This window comes from Rhodnius prolixus, unplaced genomic scaffold (assembly GCF_049639745.1).
Source record: "Rhodnius prolixus isolate KJV_2025 unplaced genomic scaffold, Rpr scaffold_2, whole genome shotgun sequence".
NCBI classification, from domain to species: domain Eukaryota; kingdom Metazoa; phylum Arthropoda; class Insecta; order Hemiptera; family Reduviidae; genus Rhodnius; species Rhodnius prolixus.
In genome coordinates, this window is record NW_027411592.1 from 24108838 (window position 1) to 24136385 (window position 27548).

Sequence of the window (27548 nt, forward strand, 5' to 3'; positions counted from 1 at the left end):
TTTTTTTTATATCAATTTATTGAATGATAGTAATTATAACAAATTAGGTGTGGAACCAAACGCTACGAAATTGTACACTAAACGCTGAATTGTTGCCGTACTTGGCGCATTATTTCTACCGTGTCTTGTTTTAAATATCTTTATAGCACTGTAATTAAACTCTGATTTTTTTTTTTTAATTTCTGCGCATTATAGCATGTCTTGCATGATGTTTTTGCGTACCTTCTCTTTGCAGTATCTTCTGTAATAAAAAAGTCAGATGGTAAATCAAGTGAAAAGAAGGAAAGATGGTGCTAAATTGGACTATTTTAAAGATATTATTAATTATTTTAAAAATCAATGGCGACCAATCTAGGGTGCTAATGAAAACATTTTAATATTAACAGTCAAAGAAGTTTTCCATATGAAGATCATTCTTTTTGGAAAAAGAGAGCAGAAAAATGTAATTTCAACTGTTTCTTTCAGAGATTACAATAGCACTGATATCAGACCATTTCTCGTATTGGACAATGTAAAAAAATAAGTTTTTTCTGCAACCATGTAGGGAAGTTCTCATTACTCAATTAAAATCAGCAGTGTAATGCCCAACTTCCCACATTAGTGGGGAAAAATTCCCATTAGTGTCACTTTCCTCACTAGTGAGTGGAAAAACTTTATTGTGCTTCCTTGATATAAGAAGTTTTGTTATTAACATAAATATTTTCTGTAAAACTTTAATAAGCTTATTTAACGTAACTAAATAATTAAAAAACGAATATTAAAAAATAAAATAAAAATTGAGAGGAATATAGAAATAATACTTTAATAAATAATTAGATATTATAGTGTTACCTTATAGAAATTTAAAATGGATTCTAGTGATTCCTGTTTAGAAAACACTCCTCCATCAATAAAAGAAACAGCAGAAAATGTAATAAGTAATGTAAATACGTAAGTAATGTAAATAATTGTAATATAACAATAAATGTTTATAATAAATAAATTACTTTTTGTAGACTGTAAAAATGAAATTTTTAATTTTTTTAGTCAATAAATCTAATGGTTGCAGAAAAAATATAATATTTAACTCGAGTGTAAAGTATTTTCCTCACACTCGGCAATTTGCACTTGCACTCGCCTCGCTTCGCTCGCTCGTGCGTGCAAACCCTGCCTCGCGTGAGGAAAAGTACTACTTTCCACACTTGTTAAATAAATAACTATTTTTTTCAGTCTCGGACAAAAACAACTCGTTGTGAATAAATTTTTTAAAAGAATTATCCTGAATTTAATGTGCCGGACGAAGAGGACTCATCGTTGAAAACTGGCTGTCCTTTGAAAACTTTACATTCTGACACGAATTCTGTATTTCTGTCCATTCAGAAGGTCCAAAAATCTTTTTTTTTTAAAAAAAACCATTAACATTTATTTTGATTTTCAACTTCATATTTATATGATGGGTTTCCCATGTTAACCAAATGTAGTGCTGAAAAAAAAAACACGTTGAAGCAAGGAAGGCCTTGCTTGTAAACATTCCAAGAAATGTGTTTAAAAACGTAAAATAAATAATCAGACGCACGTTTCACATTAAATGAGTAACTCCTAATTCTCTTTTGTTCCAGAAATATTATTATAATTATAAATTATGTACTATTTTATATTAATTATACATCCTAATAGTGATTTGAAATTTTAACTGATGCCACTGACGAAGAGCAGAATGTGTAGTGGTGACAAATAACAATAAAAACGCGACCAAATCATGAAGAAAAGTGTTTTTAGGTGCCCAAATACTGGGCAGTTGATGCATGTCTGCTGAAGTTGCTAGAAACTAAAAAAATCCTGGTTACATTGAGGAAATATTCAAGAGGCAACTATTGTGGAAAATTTGAAGAACTTACTGAAGAAAACTTAATGAATGAATGAATCGGTGAGGAAACTTGAACTAGAAGAGAAAAACTGTAGTTACCGCTTGAGTAGACTTCCATCAGAGTAGCGAATCCAGAAATGTTACCACAGACTGGTTGGAAATTCTGCCAAAGTAGAGAAGCTGAAGTTACTTGTCCGAAACATTCAAGAATTTGTTAATAAAATGATTCTGATAGAATAATGTACTTTAGCAAGATGAATGCGATGTTCTTCACACAGAGAACAATGGATAAGAACAAATCAAATTGAAGTCCACAATTTAAGGGATTTTCCTCTTGCCAACTTCTGTTACAAACACATCTTAAAACATAGCGGAGCTCAATATTTGTATATCTCAAGATATGTTCAGAGCAAGGCATGAAATGATAAAAGTTTTTCATGCCCCAATATTGCTGAATATCTAAGCAAATTATTCAGCCATGTTCTTAAGAAGAGAGAAGTTACTGTGATTCAACGTTTACTTTTTCTCTTTGTACAGACGTTTCTCGTTTGTGCTGCTCATATTGTCTAAATATTTTGTAATTAAGGAGTGATATCTGTATTGACAATGTAATCTCTAGCACTACCAGTGATATTATGTAATTGGTGTGAAGGAGTACCATTTGTGTGATTATTTAGATCAAGATTTTGTGTAAATAAGTGTTATTGTTATTACACTTACAATGGGGACAAATTCTTATGGTATTGACGTAAATGATTATTTTTAACTACTTTACTTTTATTTTACTGGACTAACATCTACTTCTCAGCTGGATCTATCGCAATGAAAACTAATAGTAAAAGAACTTTGAAACAAGAAAATGTATACAGAATGCTGACAAGTCCAGTTGAAATTTAGAGATGTACACACAGTTTTCATGGTAGCAAATGAAAACCTGTATAAAGCCAAGGAAAATGGTTATCAAATACAATTCTGAACGACCATAAACTTTAGGTAATTTAAATATTTCTGCATTATCTCTCTGAATAGTTGACATCTAACTTTACTTTTCATTTTCAATTCGCCAGTGTCCGAATAAATGTGGCTTAGGCCATTGTTTGAAAACGGGTTCTAAAAAGTATTAGCCTAATGGATAATTTTTGAAGTCAGTAGGTTAATTGTTGGAAAAGTTTGAACAGTGAACGTTAACTTTATAATGGGCCCTTTCTACTTCTTCATTACTGGTAGCACCAGAGTGTTTAAATCATTAACACTCCAAATTATGAATTCCTCAACGGCTGCATATTTTACCAAAAGACTTCAGCAGTTTCTGTATATACGTATATATAAAATCTCAACAGTATATATGAGACTGATATAAATATTGTATCAACAAAAGTGTATCTCAGGAAGCTACAACGGAGAGGAAACATTAGTAATGTAAGGTGACACTATCTTGATCGTTAGAAAACTGATCCTTAAACAGAAAATTGACCCATAGTAAATTAAATGAAGAAAAAGTGCGGCTTGTTTTGGTGCAATAGCTTTGCAGAATTTAAAGATTCAATTAACCAAAATTCAGGTAATTCATTAAATTTGGAGCAAAGTATGTAGAAAGAAACCTTTTGCACTATGGAAGGATCAAAGAACTGGTTATTAATAACATTCTAGGGCAGTAAATAGCTCAAAATGTTTTCCGTGATTTGTCTATTAATACAACAGAACAGAAATAAGAAAAGTAATTGCGGTAGAATTCATTTTAAATAATTAATGTAACATAAATATTAATTGAGGTCTATGTCGCTTGTAATATGGGACACTTACCAGTCCGGAAGATTGTGCTTGCAGGAGTGCCTTTTCTAGAGAGAAAGACAAGGAAAACGTCCTTGAATGACCTTGGCTTGCCACTCCCCCTGGTCTGTGATCACACCGTTGATCTCTACGAACGCCCGTTAGGTTCGCTTGTTTTCATAATTTAGCAGATTTGTATTACCTTCGTCTTAAACTGAAAATAGGAAATTGAACTAATGACATTGTTAGTTGTTCTAGACCGTTGTTTAACACGCAAAATTTAAATAAAAGATTAAATTTGTTAATTGCTACTGCAGTTAGAAAAAACTGCATTTAAAAAATAAATTACTGTTGTTTAGTTTACCTTATTCTATTTTAATAGAACCAATAAGTACTTCAATTTTGAGGCCATTCTATAAAGCAGTTATGCATAAGATTAGCAGATAATTTCTGAGTAGAAAACGTAAATTAAAAAAATATTTTAATTTTGGCTGTAAGACATTTTTAATGCGTTTAATGTTATATATGTAAACAGAATATTTAATACTTTTTCAGAAGTTTTGTTTAATATTATTTTAAACGACTATCATTTGATCAATTTCACGAAATGGAGCCAGCCAACCTGAAAGGAGTGCTAATTGCAAATTAATTTTTACTTCCTTTACCAAGCTAGATCAGCAAAAAGTCTGGTGATCATGTCAAAATTCTTGTGTCAAGTTTACATCAGAAATATCATTTTAGAAGACCGCTGAGCCCAAAAAAGGTTTTTGGAAAATTATCCGTGTCAGAGAGAGTGTAAGAGGAATGAGGAGAAAGAAGAAAATGCCCCAAACAAAAATTACAGGAAGCTAAACTGTATATTTCCATCGAGTCCTCAACTGGAATTGCGACAGTACTTCCCTCAGTGGGAGCACCACTTTACAGTATTTACTCTACCAAACTTACACCCAGATATAGAACTTTTATTTGGTACACTTATCTCTAAAAAATTATGTTTGGGCAGTTCTGGGGATGCATAGTGGTAGGCTTCCCTCTAGTCTCTATAGAAACAAAAACACGACAATAAGCTGATCGCAATTTCCAAGCGGATAACCACGCAGGGGATGCGTTCGAATTATCATGATCGGGAAAGTGTCTTTTATTCGATGACAAAAAGCCAGGATGCCATCAAAGTTCTGAACTCCTGTGGGGTCCTTCAAAGTTAGTCTCGGATTGTCTCAGCAAACTCAATAAACTGAGCCGAGATTATACAGCTTCCTTACTAAGGATGCCAGAGCATATGAGCGGGACAGCGAATAGGATAGCTAACGCTCTGGCAAGACAGAAACCTGTATCCTTTTGTGGATTAGCCAATAGTTTTCTTCGTGAGAAGGTGAAGAGGTGCTCTGGACCAAACCTTTCAAGTCTGAGACATCGAAGATCTTTCTGGGTAATTGCCACTTATCAGATCTCAGGTATGCGTTGGCCTGAATAAAAATAATTTTTCTTAAACTATCAGGTTTCTACACTGGCCACCTGGAGAAGCTGGGTCTAGAATATGATGACACTTGCGGATTTTGTGAAAAGACAGAGGAGACTTAAAAACACCCCCTATCTGACTACAAAGCCATTATTCAAGAAAGATTCAGACACCTAGAAAACTACCTTATGCTGTGGTGCAGAACATATCCTTCTAAAAACCCCCTCAGATCTTGGGATCTCTTCGATATCTGAAACAGCAGGGTGTTCTGTATTCGGCTGAAAACCAACAACGGGAGATAGATCTTAAAGGATGCAGTGCATCGTCATACCCCGGAGGTGTGAACTGATAGCAAAACATACCTATTGTTTCAAACAAACCATGTATATTAGATGACATTGAATACCATACTTTAAGACAGACAGTCAATAAATTCGCATCGATCAAAATTATATCTTCAAAACACATTACTCCAACAGCTGGACTAACGGATGGACCATCTACAGAACACATACGGTGCGATAGACTAACAGAGCGATACACTAAATTTACTAAGTGAAAGGCAAAATTAGATCATTTGGCAGACCATAACTAATTAATACTTATCATTAAAATGACGGGTTTTGTTTAAAATAATATCGGTACTGATTTTTAAGTATGACATTTCCCTGAAAGCAGGGAAAATAAGGGTGTAAACTGAGAGCAATGATTATAGCATAAATGAAATTTAGTAAGAAAAATGTTTTTTCAAGATTAATCATTAATTGATCTGTAGATCATCCATTACTTAAAATTCACTTTCGCTTACATAGGTATTTGTCTGATGTCGTAACAGATTTCAAAACGTATTGTTACATTTGTACATATTTTGCTTCAATTCCATTCACACTGCACGTTATTTGAAAGACTATTTCATTTCAAGGAATCTAAGATGTAGCTATTTAGTATTAAAAACCGGGTTGATTTGTTTTTTTCCTTTTAATAGACAACCAACTATGGCACCAACTACTTGGAAATTAATTTAAATATTTTATAATTGCTCGTGTATTTGTACTAATTCTCACGTGATATCGTCACTTAATGTGGCTTTTATAAATGCCACTGACTTTTAAAAGAGCGGATCACCTTGACTCTAACTGGGAGGATTGAGATAGGAGAAGGGGCAATTTCTGGAATACAATGTCGATCCACGGCACCCATGTGATGCACGACTTATTGTCCTAGCGTAATGTTAATGTCATACTTAAAAATCAGTACCGATATTATTTTAAAGAACACTAGAATATGGTTGTCCCTACATATTTCTCATTTTGTTGCTCAATTCGTAATATTTTCTTCACGTGCCAAAGATAGCGTGAATTTTACAGGGATTGGAACTGTGCGTTGTTTTAAAAAGAATAAACCAAAGGTCATAGCCGGGTCTGGCAGCCTCTGAAATCAATTTGCTCTCAAACAGTTAGTGAAATTGAATGTATTGTAATTTCTGGAATATAATGCAGCCATATTTCAGGCAAAATCTGTTTTATACTCTTTTTTAAAAAGGCAATAGTATAACGTCACGAGTTTAGGAGTCAACCAAATACTTAACAGAAATCAAAACAGTACGGATCCTTCCCTAAAACAACACCCATTAAATAATTTTTAAATAGAAAATTGATGCAGCTATTATCAATTAAAACTTTACTCAATTAAGAAATGACATTTCGGTGGCTAATTTTGACAGAAAGTATTTTTTCTAAGCAAAATTTCAAATTTAAACGACTTGCAAATAGTTGTTTTACTCTTCAGATACAAACCCACTCATGCACGCAAATTCTAGAAAACCACTTTTCCGGTCTCCGAGTACCGGAATTGTGAATCTCAGCGACAAAATTCTGCACAATTGCACAATACTTCCTCATATTAAGGACAACAATTACCTGCATGTAATCTGAGCTATTCAAATTTGAAAAATTAATAGAACATTTGCTATGAAACTGGGCAAGTTATAGCTTAGATGTTTTTTGATACATCCCTACAATGAAACTGCAAGAGAATAAAAAATCCTTCACGTTCTAAAGTCACGATTTTTATCCTTTTATTAAGTTTACGCAATATCTTAAAGTTCTTTGTGTTAACTGTGACTGAATATTGTCCATTTAACGCTTAGTTCTTGTTTTTCTTAAAACAATATTCAAGTTAAAATGTTTGTAAAGAGCTTACACTACAGGCCTTTCTCTTACTAAATTTTTAAATACGAAGGCGACTAGCAATTCTATACTTGACTATAAATTCGTTTTGTTAAGCATTTAATAAAATCCAAGGCCTAGACCTGGAATTGAACCCAGTACTACATCACATTTTGCTTTTTGTGGGCTTTGCCTTCTAACCGCTCGCAACTATACATTTAATACAAAATATAATTTTCAAGAAAAGTGGACAAGGAAAGACATGAAATTTGATTTTTTTGGAGGTTTCAGGACATCCTTCCCAATGTCTCATCTTAAAATCTTACTTCACTGAAAGATTCTTTCAATTCTGTGAAGGCACCTCACTTCCACCGTTCATACTGCCCATACAGGAAGAACCTAAGTATCTGAGTACCGTAGTCCCAAGATACCCAGAAGGTAGTAAGTATCCTACCTCCCATTCCTCTACCAGCTTTCATTCCTCTTCACCCAAATATCTCAGTTTCACACCTTCACCGATGATACCGCCATTCCCTTATCAAGCCCCAGATCTTGTCATTACTTCCTTTCCCTTCAGCTTCATATCATTTCCTTGAGTCCTGGTAATTATAGTAGAAGATAAAATTGAATGTAGGTAAGGACAAATTCTATAGTTCATGTTAACCTACAAAACGCTTTCTGCCTTTCAACCTCATTCCTCCATCTGATCATCGGTGATACCTTCGACTAGCTAGAGACTAACTTGGTACCCATATACTTCAATATTCCTTTTATCACATCCGGAGGGGATCCACTACACAGATTCCACACTAAGCTCTTTTAGCCCCAGACGTCGCTTCAAAACTTCCTCCCTGGCAATACCCAAAAACTCTTAAAGCGTACGACCTCTTGGGCAACTAACGGCAATCATTCATTACAATATCATCCAGACCATTCAAGCGCATAAAGCCAGTGCATTCACACCAGCACCGCTATTTCTTGTTGCAGTAACTTTCAAATAAAAAAAGTTATTAAATAAATGTTTTAGCGGAGGCACTACCTTTTTGGGGAAAGATACATATTTTCAGATAAAATTGGGATGGTAAAATTTTAAATGTTTTCATTAATAGGAATCCATGGTTTTTATGATTGTACTATCAGTAGCTTTTCCAGAATACATGTAATCACATTCAGCTGATTAGTTTAAAAAATTAACAATAATAATAAATTTCGTAAAAAGTTTAAGCAAGATTAATATCTAAGTAGACGTTTAGTAAGAGTTGAATAAATGCAAATATTAGAAGGGAAGAGATTAGCTCTGAAATTGCAAGAAGGGTGGCTCGAAATTTTCTCTTTTTAGCAATTCAGTAGCTCACTTTCTGTCGAAGAGTATTGGATAAAGAAAAATTGGGAAAAGAAAATCTTTTACTATGCATTGTCATTGACATAGAAATTGGTAAGTTTCGCTTTTCATTATTAATCATATTTGATTGAGGGTGAAGTTACTTATAATGTCTCTAAAGCTAAGAGAATCAAATAAATGTCAAAGTACTTCACGAGGAAGTAACGAGACGACAAATAACCAGACATGTTGCCACCAGTTTACCTCTGTTTTTACACCTGTTCTTGTTACATTCTTGTCGTTGGAACCAACGAGTAAACTTTTTTTTTAATTAAAAATCAAATTAAATTTGCAAATAAATAATAAAATATATGTAGAACGACAAATTATGTCGATCAAAATTTTATCCGTCACGGTATAGCTTTTCTGGATCATTCTGACCAATGATTGGCCAGCATTGTGGTGGATCTAAGATACGTTCTACAGTTATGATAGTTTTAGTGAATTTTTTTTTTTTAAATCAATAATCGTTAAAAAAAAATAAATAAATGTGTAAAGGTTTCAAAAAGGTTATTTACCACACTTCTGAATTGCACTAAACTTGTAGCCAAAAAAAAAAGTGCACTTCAAAACATGTGCACAAATTTACAACTTTTTATTAAATGTTCACAACTGTGCTAATGTGCTTATCAAAAACATGTGGATGAGTCTCGAGAAAAGCAACATCCAGTGATGGTTACTGAACATTTATTTGTACTGTATATTTCTGGTAAGTGAATTGTTTGAGCTACATAGTTCTTGGTAATGTGTTCACTCTCGGTGCCGCACCAATAATAATAATATATTTAGTTCAATAAATGCGTAGAAACAGAATAGTTACATGTGCTAAGTTAAATATTATTTTGTAGTTAGTTCGTTTACCCAAGCCGGAAATTAAGACAGTTACCACTTCATATATTTACCTTGGCTTCACTGCAAACAACCGGGGGAACGGTACTAGAATTTCACCAGAGTTGAAAGATGTAATGCTATTGTCTTATGGCAATTAGTATTCAAAGTGCAGATTTTGTCAGGCAGCCAATGCATATGGTTTATAAAACACCTTCTAAAACAGGAAGAGTTTCTATGCAACCCAAGGTGATAATTCTCACAAATCAAAAAGACTAATATAATGTAAAAAGCGACTTTCTATTGGTTCACTTACAAGGATTTAATCAGAAAAATAATTATTTTTTTTATTGTTTACCACTACATGAATAAATTTAGAATAGAACAGTTACATTTCTTTTCACTTGTGAGAGATTCACATTGTTGTGTAATCACCATTTTAAATTCTAATGTCTAAATTTAAAAAAAAAGAAAAGAAAATGTTCTTGAAAGTCGCTTACAAGAATTAGAGACGGCAGCATTTACTAATGGAATTGGTAAATGTGTGCTAAAAATTATTTTTAGGTGGAAGCCAAGTAATCTTTTAGAAAATCATACCAAATAATAATGGAGATTGGCAGCGTTGAAACTGTTGAATATCTGTGCTAATAATTTCCTAAAAGGACTAATTAGAAAATGAAACGTTGACCCAAAGGCGGCATAAGATTATGGATATTAAAGAAAAAATGAAGAGCAAATATGCTAACAATTAGTATTAAAACTGTCCGGTAGGACAGTTGTATACAAGGATTGATCGTCAAAAAGTGCACGAAAAAGCGTAATGTAGAAAAACACCCAACTTTGACAATTCAAGAAATGAAATAAAGTTGTGGCAAAGAAGCTTGGAGTCAAGAATAAAAAGATGAGACAGACTAGGGACACTTACACATCTATAATCGCTGCCAAATAATGTGCTATTTCTTATTTAAATGCGATTAATTACTAAGAGACTTGTAGTTGAATTAAAAAATTGGTTCGAATGTTGCAGTCTTTAGACAACAAGAGATAATTAGTTGACTGCGTAACAGATGTCAGAAAAAAAGAGATAGACAATCAATATTTTATTCTGACGAAAAAAAGAAAACTTAGTACAATAGTTTTGAAAGGCTAAGTTGAAAGAGAAACACAATCTCAAGGCATGGTTTGCACCAAAACTCTTTAGAACTCCTTCCTAGTGACGCCCTAAACATGGTTAAGGTATCAATATTACCTTGTATTATGGTAACAATAATGGTTTTATTTTCTTTTTAACTTAATTCGGAGGATTATTTTCCTCAACATAAACATTTTTACTTTAAAACCAGATATCTGGTAAACTTCGATATGGATCCCAACCCCTAGAGCAATCTATTGTACTTTTTTGTAACTTGTTTCGTTGCTATTGTAAGAGGCACGAACTATTTTATTTTATGATTAAATTTTTTGTTTGTTTTTTCTTCAGAAAATTTAGCGAATAACACTATTAATAATAACTCAACATCAGTATCTCAACTAAAGAGACACTCTGGGAAAATACTGGGATCATTAGGCTCTTTTGACGGAATTTGAAATAATTGTTACCTAAAATAGGAGGGACATGCCATCATTGAAAATTAGTACAAATTTAAAAGAAACATGGATTCGAGAGAAATAAAAACAAAATACTCAAATCTACTTTACTGTTAATGTAACGGTAATCTGATGAATACTTTCTGGTATGTGGCATACATAACAGTAAATCAAATTACTGAATTTTTTGTTTTAAGATTTTAAGACAGGGAATATGGAGAACTCGAATAAAGAGCTGAATAAAAATTTGTACTGCAATTAAAATGATGAGCTAGCTAAAGTAAGTTTATAAATTTTAAATGATAACACTCCGTAGTTATCACAAAGTAAACCGCTGCCTGCTAAGTTTAGGCATCTGTTATTCTTTCTGATTAAAACTTCACTGGATGTATCCTTTATAAGTCCCATGAAACCGAAAAATTATTTTTTCTGTGAGTAAATAAAATATCTTCAAAACTCAAAATTGCCAGGTCAATTTGATAAAGAAAATTCTTGGGAGAGGAAATTCGATTTTCTGCTCTCTAAATTTATTTTTTTCAGTAAGATTTACGGTTTTGTATGATTTACAATATAAATGGGAGTCTGTAAATGTCTTGCTAAATTGCTGAGTAAATCAAAAAATTCCAAAACCCGTGACTCCCACATTACTGGACGAATTTCGGAGAGATTTTTTAAGAAAAGAAATCTACTGCGATTATTTCTAACCTTCGAATGCACTCTAATATGTTGTACATTTAAAATCTTTTGTTGTAATAATTTTGCGGGCATTTCGGCAAGTTAAAACCTTCTTTTAGATCCGAACCTCAAGAATTATTGTAAGACAAAGTTATATGATCTTAACCCCATTCTTATTGAGCAATAGTTCTTCAAGGGCAGTACCTGCGACAAGGATCTAAACCCGTCTCTACATATAATGTCCAAATTAGTATAAAATTAGTTATTAATAATATTATTAGTTCATATTACAAAATTAGTTCATTTATATTAAGCTCAATTACTTACGACTTAATCGTGATACATATTTCCCCAAACTTCTTTATATACAACTTTAAAAATAAGAATAAACTAGAACTTACTAACTTCACCAATGCACAATTTTAAAGAATTTTGGAAACCAAAAAATTCACAAAAATATTTTCACATTTAAGAAAATTTCCGTAAATGTGGGCATTTTTTGTAATTCAATTTCTTTGAGTTAAATTTTATTTTTTAATGGTATAAGTGAAGATATAAGAAATTTAAATAATGAAGGAAATTCAAAATGAACTGCATTATAATTGTTCCAGGTTTATGGAAGGTCATATGGAAGGAAGTTGGATGCATCCAGACGGTAAGTTCTATTCTAAAAATGATAGCGACCGTTTTGATAGTGACGAAGAGAAAAGATTGGTAGATACGACCTCCAAGACTCTGCGACCAAGTACCCCCACATCTTGGGCCGTTCCTTGTATCCTGCAACAGAGACCACCACTCCATCGTACCCTCTCGCTCCGCCAGTATTAACTGGCTTTTTCTTTCTTTCTAAAGAGGATGGGGAGAAGGCGCACGTCTGGGAGTGTTTCCAGCGCCAGCCTTTCAGTCTTTCATTAACCATTACCTAGAGAACAGCACAACTAGGCATCCTAGCTAGAAGCACGCCATGTACCATCTTAGAGGGTAAGTCCATTATTTGTTTCTTAATACGATTGTATGTTTTATTATATTTTAAGAAGATTGACAATTTTCATAGTATGAAAGAGAATAACTAATAAAACAAATATCAAAACAAAGAAATAAAGGCAGGCCTACCTCAATACTTAAAAAAATTAAAAATGTAATTTTTTCCTCAATTTAAATCCCTCGCTTTTATTGTTTTCAATTTAAATCAGAATAAATATGTATTTCTTTTAAAATGGCTATTTCAAGTAATTTAGATATATGTTCATTTTACTTCCTGCATTTGTTCAAAATTATATTTTGCCTGCTACTATGAAGAATTACGTAAACTAGTTTCCAAACTATTGTAGAAGACAAAGTGCACAGATTAGCATGCATTCCGCAATGATCTTTAGCTCAGCATCTTTTATTCGGTAACCTTTGGCGGTGTTTCACAAGATACTTTGAAATAAATGAACACATTATTATTAAAAGATAAACCAGCGTTGTTTTGCAGCCACATTATCTAATTGATCAAAATAATTCATAACCAATCCAAACTATTAAATCAGAAGCGCGTATTCATTTTATTGTATTTATTTAATAAATATATATGTAAATGTTATTGTAATGATTTCTAACTCTTCCTTGTTAAACTAAAACAAACAAAGTGAGAGTCTCTTGATCAAAAAAGCAATGTTGCTTTTTTTACTACTGTTTTATAAGTACGGGGTGTCATCTTGTCCACTCAAATCACTTTCTCTCTCCCTGAAAGACCCCGTTTGAGATTATTTTTTGTAGTGACGCAACCCTCCCTCCTACTTTTGAGTGGCATTGAAACTTGGGCGTGTTATTAAATATGGTGAGTTTTGTTTGCTTTGTCTTTTTAAATAGAGGGGGTTAAATTTAGATGCCAATTAGGTATCCCTTACGATCTTCTACCTTGAATTATATATCTGCTTTTACTAACCTACTATTGGGCACCCAATATATTGTTCCTTGAATTGTAATGATGAATTTAATTTAAAGAACCAATTTTTTAAAATATTTTCCTGTTGGTTTTCAAGTAGTTCTGCAATCTGCTGATTGCCGTTACTGTTATAGCGTTAGTGCATTAGTTTTTTCAAAATTAAGTTCTCAATTGTTATTTATAAAAATTATTTTTATACTTATAAGTTCCATAAATTTAAAAAAATCGGCTTATTAAGTAATTCATATATTTACTGATATAAATAGATGGTTAGATCATTCATATGTTAAAGTGCAATAATTTATAGTTTAGTCAAAATCATTATTCCTCAAATTTTCTTTTTATTTTACGTCAAGTTTTAGAAAATGAAAATGACTCTTCTTAAAAGAAGAGATACAGTTCTTCGGGTGCCTTGAACGTGATTTTTATTTAAACAGCTGTTATTTAATAATAAATGGAATCGCCTTTATTTACAATACTATTAGAACGGTTGGGGAATAAAAGATGCTGGGCAAATTTCAATACGGGACATTATTATTTCATTTTTAAATAATTTAGTTCAAAATGTATTGAATCACCCATCCAAATTTGAATGAACAATTTTTTAAAAATGTGCATTTGTTTGAATCATTTTTCCAAAACAGTTTTAACAAGGGCACTTCTTGAAGAGGAGCTTGGTCAGCTTCCATCTTTCGGTATAATGTACGGTCGTTTTCTTCTATATTATTAAGACGAAATAAATGTGTATCTAAAACTCCGATCTTGAAGAAAATTTGACTACCGAAATTACTACTTTATTGAATAGATGGATTTTTCACTTTTCTATTTTATTTATTTTTTTGTGCCTCCTAGGATTGTCTCCAAATTGTGAAGAGGTAGTTCAATAACTTGTTTTAAATAATTTGTCCATTATGATTTTTTTAAATCATAATGAGGACGCACCTTCCGCTGTGGCAACACCATGACCAGTAAGGGCCTCCTGAGGTGCTATTGCTGATAGTTGTAAACTTTAATTTGTACTGCGGACGAATGAGGGTAAATTCTCAATGAAGTGTCATTTGGGGGCAATGTCCAGTTTATAATGTTGTTGGTGTTGGTAGTAATTAAGTATGATTTAAAATTTGGAGTATGAGAAATAAGTTGGAACCTCGAGAATGTAGAAGAGAAAGGCGCGCATAGAACTGAGGCCTTTTTCAATGAAGGGACCGATCAATGTTCTCTCGTTACAGACAAAACTGTCCTTCACCAAACAAGCTGTAAGAAACTAATACGAAGAAGAAATCCAAGCGCAGCACGGATTCGAATTCGGGTTTCCAAAGAACTATTATATTTAGAGAATGAAATTTTTCCCTCCGGTTGACTGCTTTATAAAGTAAACAAACCCTGGGAAATGTCCCAGTTCAACAATAAGCTATTGATTAAACTCGATCACGGAATTATCTCTTTCACCGAATAGACAAATAACTATTTTCTGTTCCCCCACTGCGTCTTTTTTTATAGGTCAATTGTTGAGATGTTCATAGTTTTATAACTTTAATTTTAAATATTTGGAATATTAATTTTAAGTAATTTCTGAACGAAAGGTACTTCGTCTAAAGAGTTATTTATGTTCCTATATCACCTCATAATAGTTAAAGTTATAGTGAAAAATATGAATTCAAAGAGATTGACTTTAAGTGTAAATTTTTAAGTTAAGCTTCATTTTTTCAAAAGCCTTGAAGCTGGTCTTACAAAGCTCTATGTTTTTAACTACTCTAGGAAAATATTAGGATTCACTCCACATTTTCATTTCTATATTTAATAAATTGATGGGAATATGTTACTTAAAGTCCAAGGTTGTTCACAATTCCTAGACTGGTTGTGCCAATATTTGAACGACGGTGTTTTAGGCGCATGGAAGAACCTGTCGAGACCGTAGGGTTGTTAACCCTAAAATTTAAGAATCGATTCTGTAATTTGGTTCCGAGATTTGTGCTCAGAGCTGTTGCGATTCAATAGAAAGAATTGGGTTAAATTTTATCCTTTACAATCTAACAATCTAATTATTATGTATTTTAAACATTAATAGATACTATATTTGTATTTCAATTAAAATATTCTAATTTAGCGGAAGGTTAAGATCTAGTTGAAACTATAACCTTTGCAAGAAGGTGGTAGAGAGAAGATTTATTATGTAACTTTAATGCAGGAAGTTAACTATGACAATGTTCCTTACAGCTGGCGCTCAGCTTTAAGGGGAGGAATATGACGCGCTGGAAGCTCAATATTACATTTCAATTAGAAATAATATTTTTGAAGAAGCTATGAAATCGTCTTATTTTAATTATCTGTCACATTCTTCAGTACAGATTAATTCGCAAATTAAATGACCAAGAGAAAATGCACAATTTCAGTGTAAATTAATGAATCGAGACTGACAGAAATTTACCTTAAATGGAGGTAGTATTTAGTCCAAATTAGTTATTTCGGGCGACAATTTCGTTTCAAAAATATTTTAAAATAAAAGTTTTATCTGCTGATCCTCAGTTACATACAACGAGTCAAAAGTTAGTTCGTATTCATTAGAACTGTGCTGGAACAGTAAGCACTTTACCTACCTGGTTATGGCTGAATATCCTTTATCGCGTAAACATTTCTTTTCAAAAGTTAGTGAACCAACATGCCGACTACTCAAGTGTTTTATGTTTTACTTTTGTCTAAAAAAACATCATTTTTTGTTTGATTTTGCATAACCTCCTAGAGACGCACCCTGAGTTATTTTATTTGATTACAAAACTATTCATTTCTCACTTACCTAATATTATTGTTTCTGGGATCTTTTATCATTTTTATTTTTAATCTTACCAACGTATACATCTCTTAAAGCCATAAAATAATGATTAATAGTTTTGACAGACAGTCTGTGAGGTTCTCGGACGGATCCTATAACAAAGAGTGAAAACCAAAATGCATGGCCGCTAATCTAAGAAATAAGTTTCAATAAATCTAACAAAACTGGCCGTAGTCGTTCAAACTGAGCTAATTTTAATATATTTGTGCTGATGAGAATACTATTGAAGGATAATCAAGGTTATAGTCGAAATTCCGTCAGACAAGTGCTTGATGAAAATCGTGGCCAGTTCATTGCGCTCCACTGGGATGTTACTCTAACTAGGATGGGAAACCATTCGGAAGATCATGGGTTTCTTGACGGACAACTGCAATCTGAGAAAACAGATACATGGGTCTGTCAAAAGTTAACCTGACTAGGTTTGTCTGAAAGAAAAAGAAACAGCACTACGCACTTTTTGAGAATTTCCTGTCAAAGTAAACGAGGAGGAACCTCATGTGACAATTAGAGAATATCCGGTATCCTGCAGTTATTATGTATGATAATAATAAGGAGAAAGAGAAAATAACATCCTTATTATTCTGTCAGCTTATCAACTCTACAAAAACTATAACTAAATCAGAGATGATTATATTCTTTATTATTATATCTTTATGAGATTAAGGAGTTACCGCTTCCGCAAGGAAGTCGCGTCTAACTGGTTTTAGATTTTATCTTCTTAGAAACCACTACAACTCAACCTATTTTAAGTTGAGAGCCATTTCTCCTTAAATAATCTTAATAAATCTTACCAAGAGTCGTAAGGATGATAGTGTAAAAATCTCTGTAGATCATTTGTATTCACAAATTATTATTTTATGATACTCAGTAGCATTTAAATGTTTTATATATTTATTTTCACATATTGCAAAGTAAATAAACAAATAAATAATAACTTAACGAATGAAAAGGCGGCAGTCTTACAATATAAATCAAGCACTTTATTTTGATATTGTATAATTCTATTCAATTTCGAACCCATCACATTTAAAATTATTTTTGATAAAATACTTTTAATAAACGGAATTTTCATTCGTTTCAATAAAATTAAACTATACGATATATTTTGGGCAGGCTGAAGAGCCATGCAATTTGGATAAAAGAGCCGCGGGTTGCCAACCCCTGCACTAGAAGTAAGTCAAAATCTGAAACTCTGTTTTCTAACCAACAATGATGCACCGTTCTGTTAGCGTTATCACCGAACAATAATACGTAGCAACTTTATGCCGCAATAGTGAAGTTACCTCTCGCTGAATGGATCTTCAATTTTTTAAATTCATACATATTTCCCAGCTTGTAGAGAAAACTCTAAAATCTAGAATACTTTTTTATTGAACAGATTTTTTTTTTACTTTTATAACTTTTAGAAAAACCGTAAGAGTTGCTTTAAATTCTAGATCAATACTTTGAATATTTTGAGAAGTAAGTTGAAATGTTACCAACTCCGAGAATAGTAACAAGAATAGAAAAAGTCTTCTGAGTGTGAGTGATATTATTTGCCAAGGCTAAAGCTTCGAAAAAGTTCGCTTTTAAGCAAAGAAAATCTAATCTTTATAGAGTCACAAAACTGTTTGAATTTCAAAATATTTTCCTGCTCCTGTTTTATGCTGATTCAATCCATATATTATAAGAACACACAATAACACAAGTCCAAACAAATCCACCCACATTGATTACAAGTTGCCAAAATCTTGGAAAGTATTCAAAATAGATACTAGAAAAATACAAAAGCAAATCAGTGAGCTCACAACGTTCTACTTACAATAATTCATTGCTTTCAGTAGAAGATAATAATAATAATTATAAAATAAAATAATGTTCTATTTTTTTTTTATTTATTGTGTGTAACTATATTGAAAGTGAGATTTAGTCAAGATTTCTTTGGAATTTCCTAATTTTTTATTACGAGATAATGTTTCGAAATAATGGCCGTACATTGTGTACCTGACTGTTTCTTTGATTTATCTGAAGAGATAAACTTTTTTAAGAAAAGGAATCTAATCCAATAACTAATTATTAACCAATATTTTGGGAGATTCAACAAATTTTGTTGAAATTTTATCTATAAGCTAAAAATAATTACGTATAAATTTATCATAAAGATAAAGATACTATCTTTCAATTAGTCTTAGTTGTATTTCTAAGTATGTAGTTGCATTGGCAGAAACTACTAAATATTTGTGCGAGTTTGTAAAAATTTAATTTTGCTAATAGATGCTTGTAATTAGGAACAGATTGTTTTATTTATTTATTTTTTTTTTAACATTTAATGTATTTACCTTGTACTTCCTGGTTTTCTGTTTTATTTAAGTTTCACTGTCGGCTACGTTACCATCATAACGTAGACAGGCTGCTTCAAACGTAACAGATTATGAATAAGAAAGAAAAATAGTAGAGAATGCGCAGAACTAATTTGAAGAAAGGAAAATTTGTATTGTACAAAAGCCGGAAGTAATGAGGTAATACTGAAAAAGAATGTAACGCCACAACACTCGACAATGCGCTGCTCTATTAATATATAAAGTTAACAAGATTTCTTCTATAATACTGAGAGAATATGAAATAGTCAATTTTTAATGATATACTGGAAGGTTCTTTTTTTGTTATCTTTGTCTGTGGCAAAACTGAAATTGTTAATTGTGTGTGACATTGATTCTTCAACCGAGCCCAGTTTTAGCTTGAAAATGCACATAATTCGTGTAAATACGGTTCACAAAATAATTGGTAAAAATCTGAAACCCTCATTCTGTTCGCAGACGTCCTAAAATCGGGTGTCTTAATAGAAATGTTTGCTGACAATAGCCTTACAATACTGGCTAGCAGAGTGTATTATTCTAGGAGGTGCCGTGAAGTCAGACATGTTTACATTTATTTTTCTTATCAGAAAACTAAAATGCCTTCTTAATTATTAATTTATTTTTAATACTTGATAAGGAAGAGTATTGCAATCATGCGAATATTTTTGCCTACGATTTTTCACTGCAATTATTCGTTTTTAAGTCCACTGAGTCCAAAAATTTGAGTTTTATATAAATTGGACTTAGTCTGAATATGCTAAATATGGAGTGTGAAGCACAACTTCCAAATAAAACATTGTAGGAAGCCAATATTATCTGGTTTAAATAAAAAACACCTGGGAATTGAATTGTTAGTACACTATCTATGCAAATACCTACTGCTCCATTCTACCTGTTCACACCGTTGTTAACTAATTTGAAAGAGGATGAGTCTCGCCTTTATATCCTCCCGAGAACCATGAGTCGTTTACACTAAAACTTTTCTTTTGTAGTTCGGTTAAGGCTGAGAAAGGCGACATTCTGAACAGTTTACTCTTCACCGCTAGTGGCCATATCGAAGGTTAACAATTACCTTCAAAAGATCTAAAACAATTCTGCTGAATTTTAGCAAGTCTCTGTTACTGATTAGATTGAGAAGACTCGAGATATATGTGCTACGAAACACTGTGGTTGATGACCGGTTAAACTGGTTGCCCATCACAGTGGAATAAACTTATGATTAACAATTGGTTGAAAATTTGGCACAAACCGAAAAACATGTTTCTGTTTTTCAATAATTATTACTTTACGAATGTTTCTTCTGTATTATGTCTGTTTCCTTACCTGTAAATTCTATATAAACTTTAAGTGGCTTCAAATATAAATATGAAAATTTATTTTTCACATCTTCTTAGTACCAAAGAGGCTTAAGATCTACTTCCATTTTGTTTAGGTCATTGATTCATTAATTATATTCTTGAAGAGTCAAGTTATTATTAATTACTTGATTGATATCTATAAAAACAGCATTCATACACATTTATCTAGAGAATCAATTTGTTAAGTAAGAGATTATAAACATAAATTTATTTTCGTTAATATACTTTTATATTTATCAATACACGTACCGCATATACTTATTTTTTTATCAAACACAATTTTACAAAAAAATAAAAAAAAAGGCGTTGCTAGAAAGAAGCGCCTAAATCCTCAAAAAAATAAAGAAATTAATTAATTACTCTGCATTTGAATAAACTATATATTTTTTTATTTGAAATTCATAAACTCGACGGAACAAAAGATTAGCAATGTTTAAACTTAAACTTGGTAAATTTTACAAACCTAATTTTTATAAATACACATTTTATTTGAGTAATTTTTTAATTTAAGCCAATGAGAGCTGATGAAACTAAATTCTTCATCAATGTATTTACAGGTAAAACAAAACATAGGCTGTTTTCCTTATTATTTGAAGAGGTCTAGGTGATTTAAAACCGGTTCCATTAATTTTTTTGCTGGGCTCGACTCATAAAAAGAAGTACAATTGCAAAAGAGTGACAATGAGTGCTCAGCACAAGAAGTTTTTTTGTTTTTTTCTTGTTACAACTCATTAAAATTTGCTGTTGAAACTCGCCTTCCGAAAATAAACATATTTATTACCAATTTTAGCGTTTCCGTTCGTTTAAACATACTAACCAGTTGGAATAAAGGCCGCCGGATATACTTGTTCTAGATTGTTGTTTTTTGTGCATACCGAGCAACCATAATGCATGCCAGGCCAATGAAATTATTCTCCTTTTCTTAGTTTATTTAACATTGACCTTCATTGCGCCACCGTGATTGCCAAGCTAGTGTATTTAAATATCCGCATAAATATACAAGAACATAAGTATTATATTCTTGGTTAGAAAACATTAAAATTTCAGTTTTATTATGCGTAGAAAACCTTTGGAATTTAATTGTTCTTGTGAAAGGTAGAATAATTTCATTTATTTATTTGACAATAACATCCAACCAACCAATTGCTTTTATTTTACAACGCAATGAAAGTTTTTGTCAGGGAGTTGAAGTTAATGCAATGAAGTTAAAAGTTCCTTTAAAAAAAAAAAAAAAAAACGCAATCTTTTGCACAAATAAAATTGCAATACTTTTTAAAAGATTTTAATGATGTGCTTACTTATTCTTTGTCTTTTCCACCTTGCAGTTTTAAGGTGCCACGCTTCACTTTTCCAAACCTTTAACTTGGCTTGGTTGACGTACTGTCTGTTACTCTGAAGCAAGTTCTATTTCTTTCTTCCCCTTCGACTCTTTTTTAGAATATCCGACTTCAAAAACCACTTTTGGGAGTCTCGTTGTTTCCATTCTGGTAATGTGTCCAAAAAAAACAAAACATCGTAGTTGCTTCACATAACTTGTTCGCCACCCCGAAGGTCCCTCTCCTTTGTGGTATCGTGGACCTTTCTTGTTTTATCTCCTTTCCAGAGGTATCACATTTCCGTCACTTACATACAGCTTTTACAACTTTTCGTGAGGGCCCACTTCCTGTGTTCACTCCCTGAAAGTGTTGAGACATATTGTAACAAATACTACCAAATCTGTTTATTTTTATAACTCTCTCTTCTTGCTGGACGAATTTCTAATTATAGCTTGGATCTCCCCTGATAAAGTAGCCCTTGAATTTAGTTCATCCCAACTGAACAATACCCCCTTATATATTTTTCAATGTTCCATTGCTTTAATTTTGTTCTGTACTCAAGGGCTATTTCAATTCAAGTAAATTTCCATTTTGAGATACGCTCAAAAAGTTAGTACAAAAAGTGGTTTTTAGAAAATGTTCTGTAAATTTTTACAAAATTTCACAAACCCAAACATCTCAAAGTGTTGAAACTTTACATTTAGATTTTGAGTCTGTAACTTAGAATTGATTTTTTTCTTAGACTGAACTTAGCGATGGAAATAACTTAACCATTTTCTTGAAAATGACTTCAACGATTTTGATTAAACACACGCACTTGACTCGTGGGAGTCTGTTATTACTTTTATTTGAATCATTTTTTCTGTAAAATTCTATTAAGGCCATTTCTGGATGAGGGGTGGGTATTTTTCTTTTTTAAGATCACTTCAAAATAATCTGGGACCAGTGCTATTTCTTTTTTGAAATGTGTAGCGTAAATTCCGAGATTTTTTAAAATGCCTATTACTATTATCTCTAAACATCCTAATACATTAAATATCGTAATAATATAAAAAAGAAGCACCATGTGGATAGATAGTGGTGTAGGTTTTCCCTAAAATATCATTTCGGTTTATGAGCCCTTTTACGATCTGGATAATGCCATTAGGAATGTACTACGTTCAATACATTTTCGAAATTTGAAAAAATGTTAAAGCTAGAATCCTTAAGAATTTTAATACGATTAAGTCGTCAGAGTGTTAACAAATATTTTGTAGTAAAGTATGTCAACTTTTAAAGCTTGTACACTACTCTCGTAGTTAATCAGTAGGTATAATTACGTTTTCATTTTTCAATAATTTGCGCATAATAAAGTGTTTTTAATTATTTACAAAAAAAAAAAATCATTTAACATTAATTACATATATGGTAATAAAATTAAAAGAGACGTAATTCTGTACAATACAGATCTAAGATGGTAGATTCTTGACAGTCTGTGTTCACGTGTTGGCTAGTGAAAGGAAGCAGCATCTCAACATCGCCTCTAAAGGTTACAGAAATACTTTTAAATGTAACTTTTACTTTTTTTTTTAATGAATTTTTATCATTTTAATTTTCGCACTACTATATTTTAAAATTTTAAACTAACTATTATAATAATAAAATAAGTTAATTCTTTTCCTACAAATATTTATAATTAAACTAGTCATTGCCGTTTTCATCAGTGCCAATTTCATACCCTATCTCAAGGGTCGGCAACCCGCGGCTCGCGAGCCGCATACGGCTCTTTTATCCAAATTGTGTGGCTCTTCAGCCTGTCCAAAATAAATTGTATATTTCAATTTTATTGAAACAAATGAAAAGTTCATTTATTAAAGTAAAGATATTTTTTTCCAAAAATGATTTTAAATGTGATAGGTTTGAAATTGAATAGAATTATATTAAAACAAAGTACGTAATTATAAAAGACTGCTACCATTTTCATTCAAATAAAGGTTTAGTTATTATTTATTCGTTTATTTACTTTGAATATGTGAAAATAAATATATAAAATTGTCAAAGTTGACGATCAACCCTTTCTACCACTGTCCTACCGAACAGTTTTAAAACATTTACCTAAAGGTTGTTGAATATCATAAAATAATAATTTGCAAGTTCAAATGATCTACAGAGTTGTTTACACTATCATCTCTGCGGCTCTTGGTAAGATTTATTAAAATTATTTAAGGAAAAATGGCTCTCTACTTAAAATAGGTTGCCGACTCCTGCCCTATCTGGATCTGGCTAGGGTATCTTGCAATAAGAGGTTGCTAGCTCATCACTCTTTAATTTACATTAGGAACCTACAATTTTTAATATTTTATCTTTGGAATAAATTGTGTATTTATCTCACATAAAATAATAAAATACGTTTTCTCAAATAGAAATGAAACATTAAATATCATATTGTAATCACCTAGAAAAAATCTTCCTCACAATAATACGCGCTTTATTGGGAACTCCATTCGTGGTTTTTACTATTAGATGCAAGGCCCAAACCGCAAGAACTGGCCATGTGATAAAATCTATTCTACCTGTTTGACATTTACTAATTATAATTGAGAAGCAGAACTTAAGCAGAAACCGCAGTCTTCTTTCTTCTAATTCAAACTAAAGGTTTCTGAAGTATGTGAATTCAGTTTACCATTAACCACATCCGAGGAATTCCATGGCGTTGACAACATTTCTTCAGGTTTCTTAAAATCATGACCGGTGCACCAATTTTTCAGCTTGAGAATATTTGAGGCAATCAAGCTTGTTTAGGAGTTGATAGTTTACTGTGTCGATCTTTTCGTAAAACTTGCATTGCGGCCTTCCAGATCTGCTGTGTCTCTTACTTGTGCTAGGCGAAACACTCCCTCAGCTGCTTCACTACTCCGTCTAGTCCCAGAAGTCTAAGTAATCTGGGAGTAGTAGAAGAACTGAGGGTGCCTCAGGACGGATAATTCTTGTGAAGACTCGAAAATCACAATCCCTGGAGTAAGTTACCTATTAGAGGGAAAGAATGGAAAAAATCTTATAGCCTCTCCATAAGGTCATCGTTTGCCCTTATATCTTTCAATGTACTTTTCACACCTTTAACAGACACAGTACCCCCTTGCTAATAATTGATCTTTCTGAGATGCTCTTTGTTTTGAAAGACAATTCCACATCTAGCAGGCGAAGACAAACCAAGTGAGCTGTAAGTGGTTCTGACAATGATTGTTGGACGATTGTGATAATTGCTTCTGACAAACATTCTGACTCTACTTGTCGCTTTTTGTAATTCGATAATCTATTCTTGCATTTAAAACAGTTCCCAAGCAAGTTATAAGGAGCTCCTTCTTCAATACTCTGCAATCCAATGATTTCCATTGTTTAGCAAGCCTAAAGCCTGATTAGGTTAGCTAATTAGTATGTGGAATTAATACTCTTCAAATCCATGAATTAAAAACAGTATATTATGTAATCACCAATTTTTTCAGGCGAAACTTAACTTCCGACTCTTCCAATTAGGTATCGTGGTATCGAGGGTGGAAGCACATACTTTACTAAAGTAGCTGCACGCGGGGATTCAACCTTGGGATCCGCCACTTACAAATCCACGCTAACATAAAAACTGCAACAATGCTCATTCTTCCAAGAATGACGCTGACCTTGAACTTCAAGAATCAGGAGGAGAATATAATAATGCTCACCGCAATTCGGGGGAAGTATGATGCTTTTTCCACCTGAACAGCCATCAAAGCATTCAAAATTCTCCAATTACAGATCTACATAGATTAACAGATACAGATGAGAGTTAGAAAGTGGATGAACACTATTCAGAGGCCAAGGGTTCCTTAACCGAAGGATTCCCTCAACAATGGAACGATGACACGCTAAGCCGTTTACAGTACAAAAGTTATGGTGGTACTCGTTAGTAACGAAAAAGACTACATTTAGCAACAGCAAAAAGTCTACTGGATAAAAATAACATTTATGTTATTCCCGTTGTTATATTATATTCTTACATAACTGTAAAAAGGAATGGAAATGATAAAACAAATTTCAAAGAACAATGCAGTATGTATTGTAATGGCATGTTAATTTGAACGTTTGTAAAACAGTTATTTGGTGATTATTGAAAAGTTAGTGCATCAAAGATTTGTTTTTTTACCCAAACACTTTGCGTTGTATCTGAATGTGATGCATAAATTAAAAACAGAAGCAGATCATATCAGACGTGGTAACCTTGAAGGAACATGGGAGGGCAAACTACCAAGTGCCACTCCTATACTTGTCATTTAGAAGCCAGCTTGGAGGTAATCTTGTATTCATAACCAACTATAAAGGAAATAAATGATCCATGGAGTGCATTGTAATCTTTATCTTCTTTCCATTGGCGAATTAAACTTGTTCTTTTTCTGGGAGACGCGAGAAGGTCTTCTTTTTTTTTTCTTCTTAAAATACGTGAGTTTAATGCTTTCTTTAGATTAAATCAATTTTGACTTTTGATTTAGACATCTCTCAAGGACATTGTGAAGGTCAATGCATACAGACTGCCTAAGGGGTCTAAGATTGTATAAAACTTTTATGATTACATTCAACATCTGATATAATATTTGGTTCATTGTCTACTACAGATTTCAGATCTTATTTACTTCCCATAAATTCCTACTTTAATGGAAAAAGCAGGTTAGTAAAAAGAATGGAGTGTATCTCTTTTGGACCAACTATAATGTTCTTCGCTGGAGCTATGGGTACTAACCGAATAGTTTCTTGATATGTGCGGTTTCGTTTTATTATAAGATCCTAAGCAAGACAATAGTATGCCCGAAACAAAGTTGAAATTGCAGCAGTTGTTTAAGCAAGAAGATATGTACACAGCCCTTAAATTTAATTGGGCCACATGAAAAGAATAGGAGAAGGTAATATGGCCGGAGAGGGAAGACCTCGAGGTTATGATAGTCGGACGAACTAGCCGAGAGGAAAACAAAGGCAGGGCAGAAATTTAAGTGCGAGGTCTGTAAGATTCTTGCGCCTTATTCTTCTAACATACTGAAAATAATTCTTTTTAAACAAATCCAAATTTTGCTCAAACCTAAGTGGTTTTTCGATTCCTTTCACCTGACTTCTTCCTCAAAGGAAAGTTGCCATAACCTTTCACCTTTCCACTTGCACCTTTGCCCTGCTCGCGTTCATACAGGATCCAGCAACTTTGTGTTCAACATTCTTGAGAGGACGGCTAGAAACTATTAATTTCAATTCATTCATTGAAATTAAGATTATTTTAAGTAAAATTACTTATTACTTAAACTTTACAGGAACATTTTACAGGAAAACATGAACAAAAAAAAGCACAAACTTAATATTTTAATATCTTCCAATCAGTTGCGTCACGAGCGAAATCTATTTTCTAAAATTGATAAGACAACCAGCTAGGAAGACTTCTATTTAGAACAAACGGTTAGTCGTTTCTACTTAAAAAGTTTACTTTGTCCTGAAACTAGACAGAAAAGAGAAAATAACCAATAAATTATAATAAACTGGGAACAAGAAATCAACCTCTCATCTTATCCACAGTTAAATGTTTACAAAGAAGAAAAGAAAGTATCTAAATTTTGTCTATTTTAACTGCCACTTAGATCAGAATTTAGAATTTCTTGCATCTCCAGTGTTAAACTATTTGTTGCATCTCCAGTGTTAAACTATTTGTTGTATCTCCAGTGTTAAACTATTTGTTGTATCTCCAGTGTTAAACTATTTGTTGTATCTCCAGTGCTAAACTATTTGTTGCATCTCCAGTGTTAAACTATTTCTTGCATCTCCAGTGTTAAACTATTTGTTGTATCTCCAGTGATAAATAACTTTATTTTGGAATTTCCTGGCAAAATTCAAATTGAAAAATTAAATTTAATGAACCAACATAATCTCAAAAGAGTTTTTACTTATTGTAGTATTACCTTTTGGATTGCCAGTGGCTTAAAACTTTTAATTTGTATGTTTAATGATCACATGTGGATTCTGTTGTGAGTGCAATAAGAATTAAGAATTATATAGAAATATTTTCTCAAATTTTTATTTC

The 27548-nt window shown here is 32.3% G+C and overlaps 1 protein-coding gene and 1 long non-coding RNA gene across 7 annotated transcripts in view; one reads left to right on the top strand and one right to left on the bottom strand.

Moving 5' to 3' along the window:
• LOC141450516 (uncharacterized) lies at window positions 1–19172 on the bottom strand. Of its 6 annotated transcripts, XR_012456137.1 has the most exons (5): window positions 18793–19172; window positions 16439–16566; window positions 9527–9669; window positions 3650–3830; window positions 1–241 (listed from the first exon to the last, which is right to left on the bottom strand). It is a non-coding gene; the product is annotated as an uncharacterized lncRNA (long non-coding RNA). The 6 variants fall into 6 exon arrangements; XR_012456138.1 differs by lacking the exon at window positions 16439–16566 and having other exon boundaries at window positions 4–241; window positions 18793–19164; XR_012456140.1 differs by lacking the exons at window positions 16439–16566; window positions 18793–19172 and adding an exon at window positions 10050–10193 and having other exon boundaries at window positions 4–241.
• The window catches only part of LOC141450513 (uncharacterized), a 25667-nt gene continuing 10661 nt past the window's right edge, over window positions 12543–27548 (top strand). Inside the window, exon 1 of the mRNA XM_074121018.1 lies at window positions 12543–12695. Within this exon, the coding sequence (XP_073977119.1) occupies window positions 12679–12695 (17 nt within the window). The 5' untranslated portion in view covers window positions 12543–12678. The remainder of the gene's footprint in view (window positions 12696–27548) is intronic.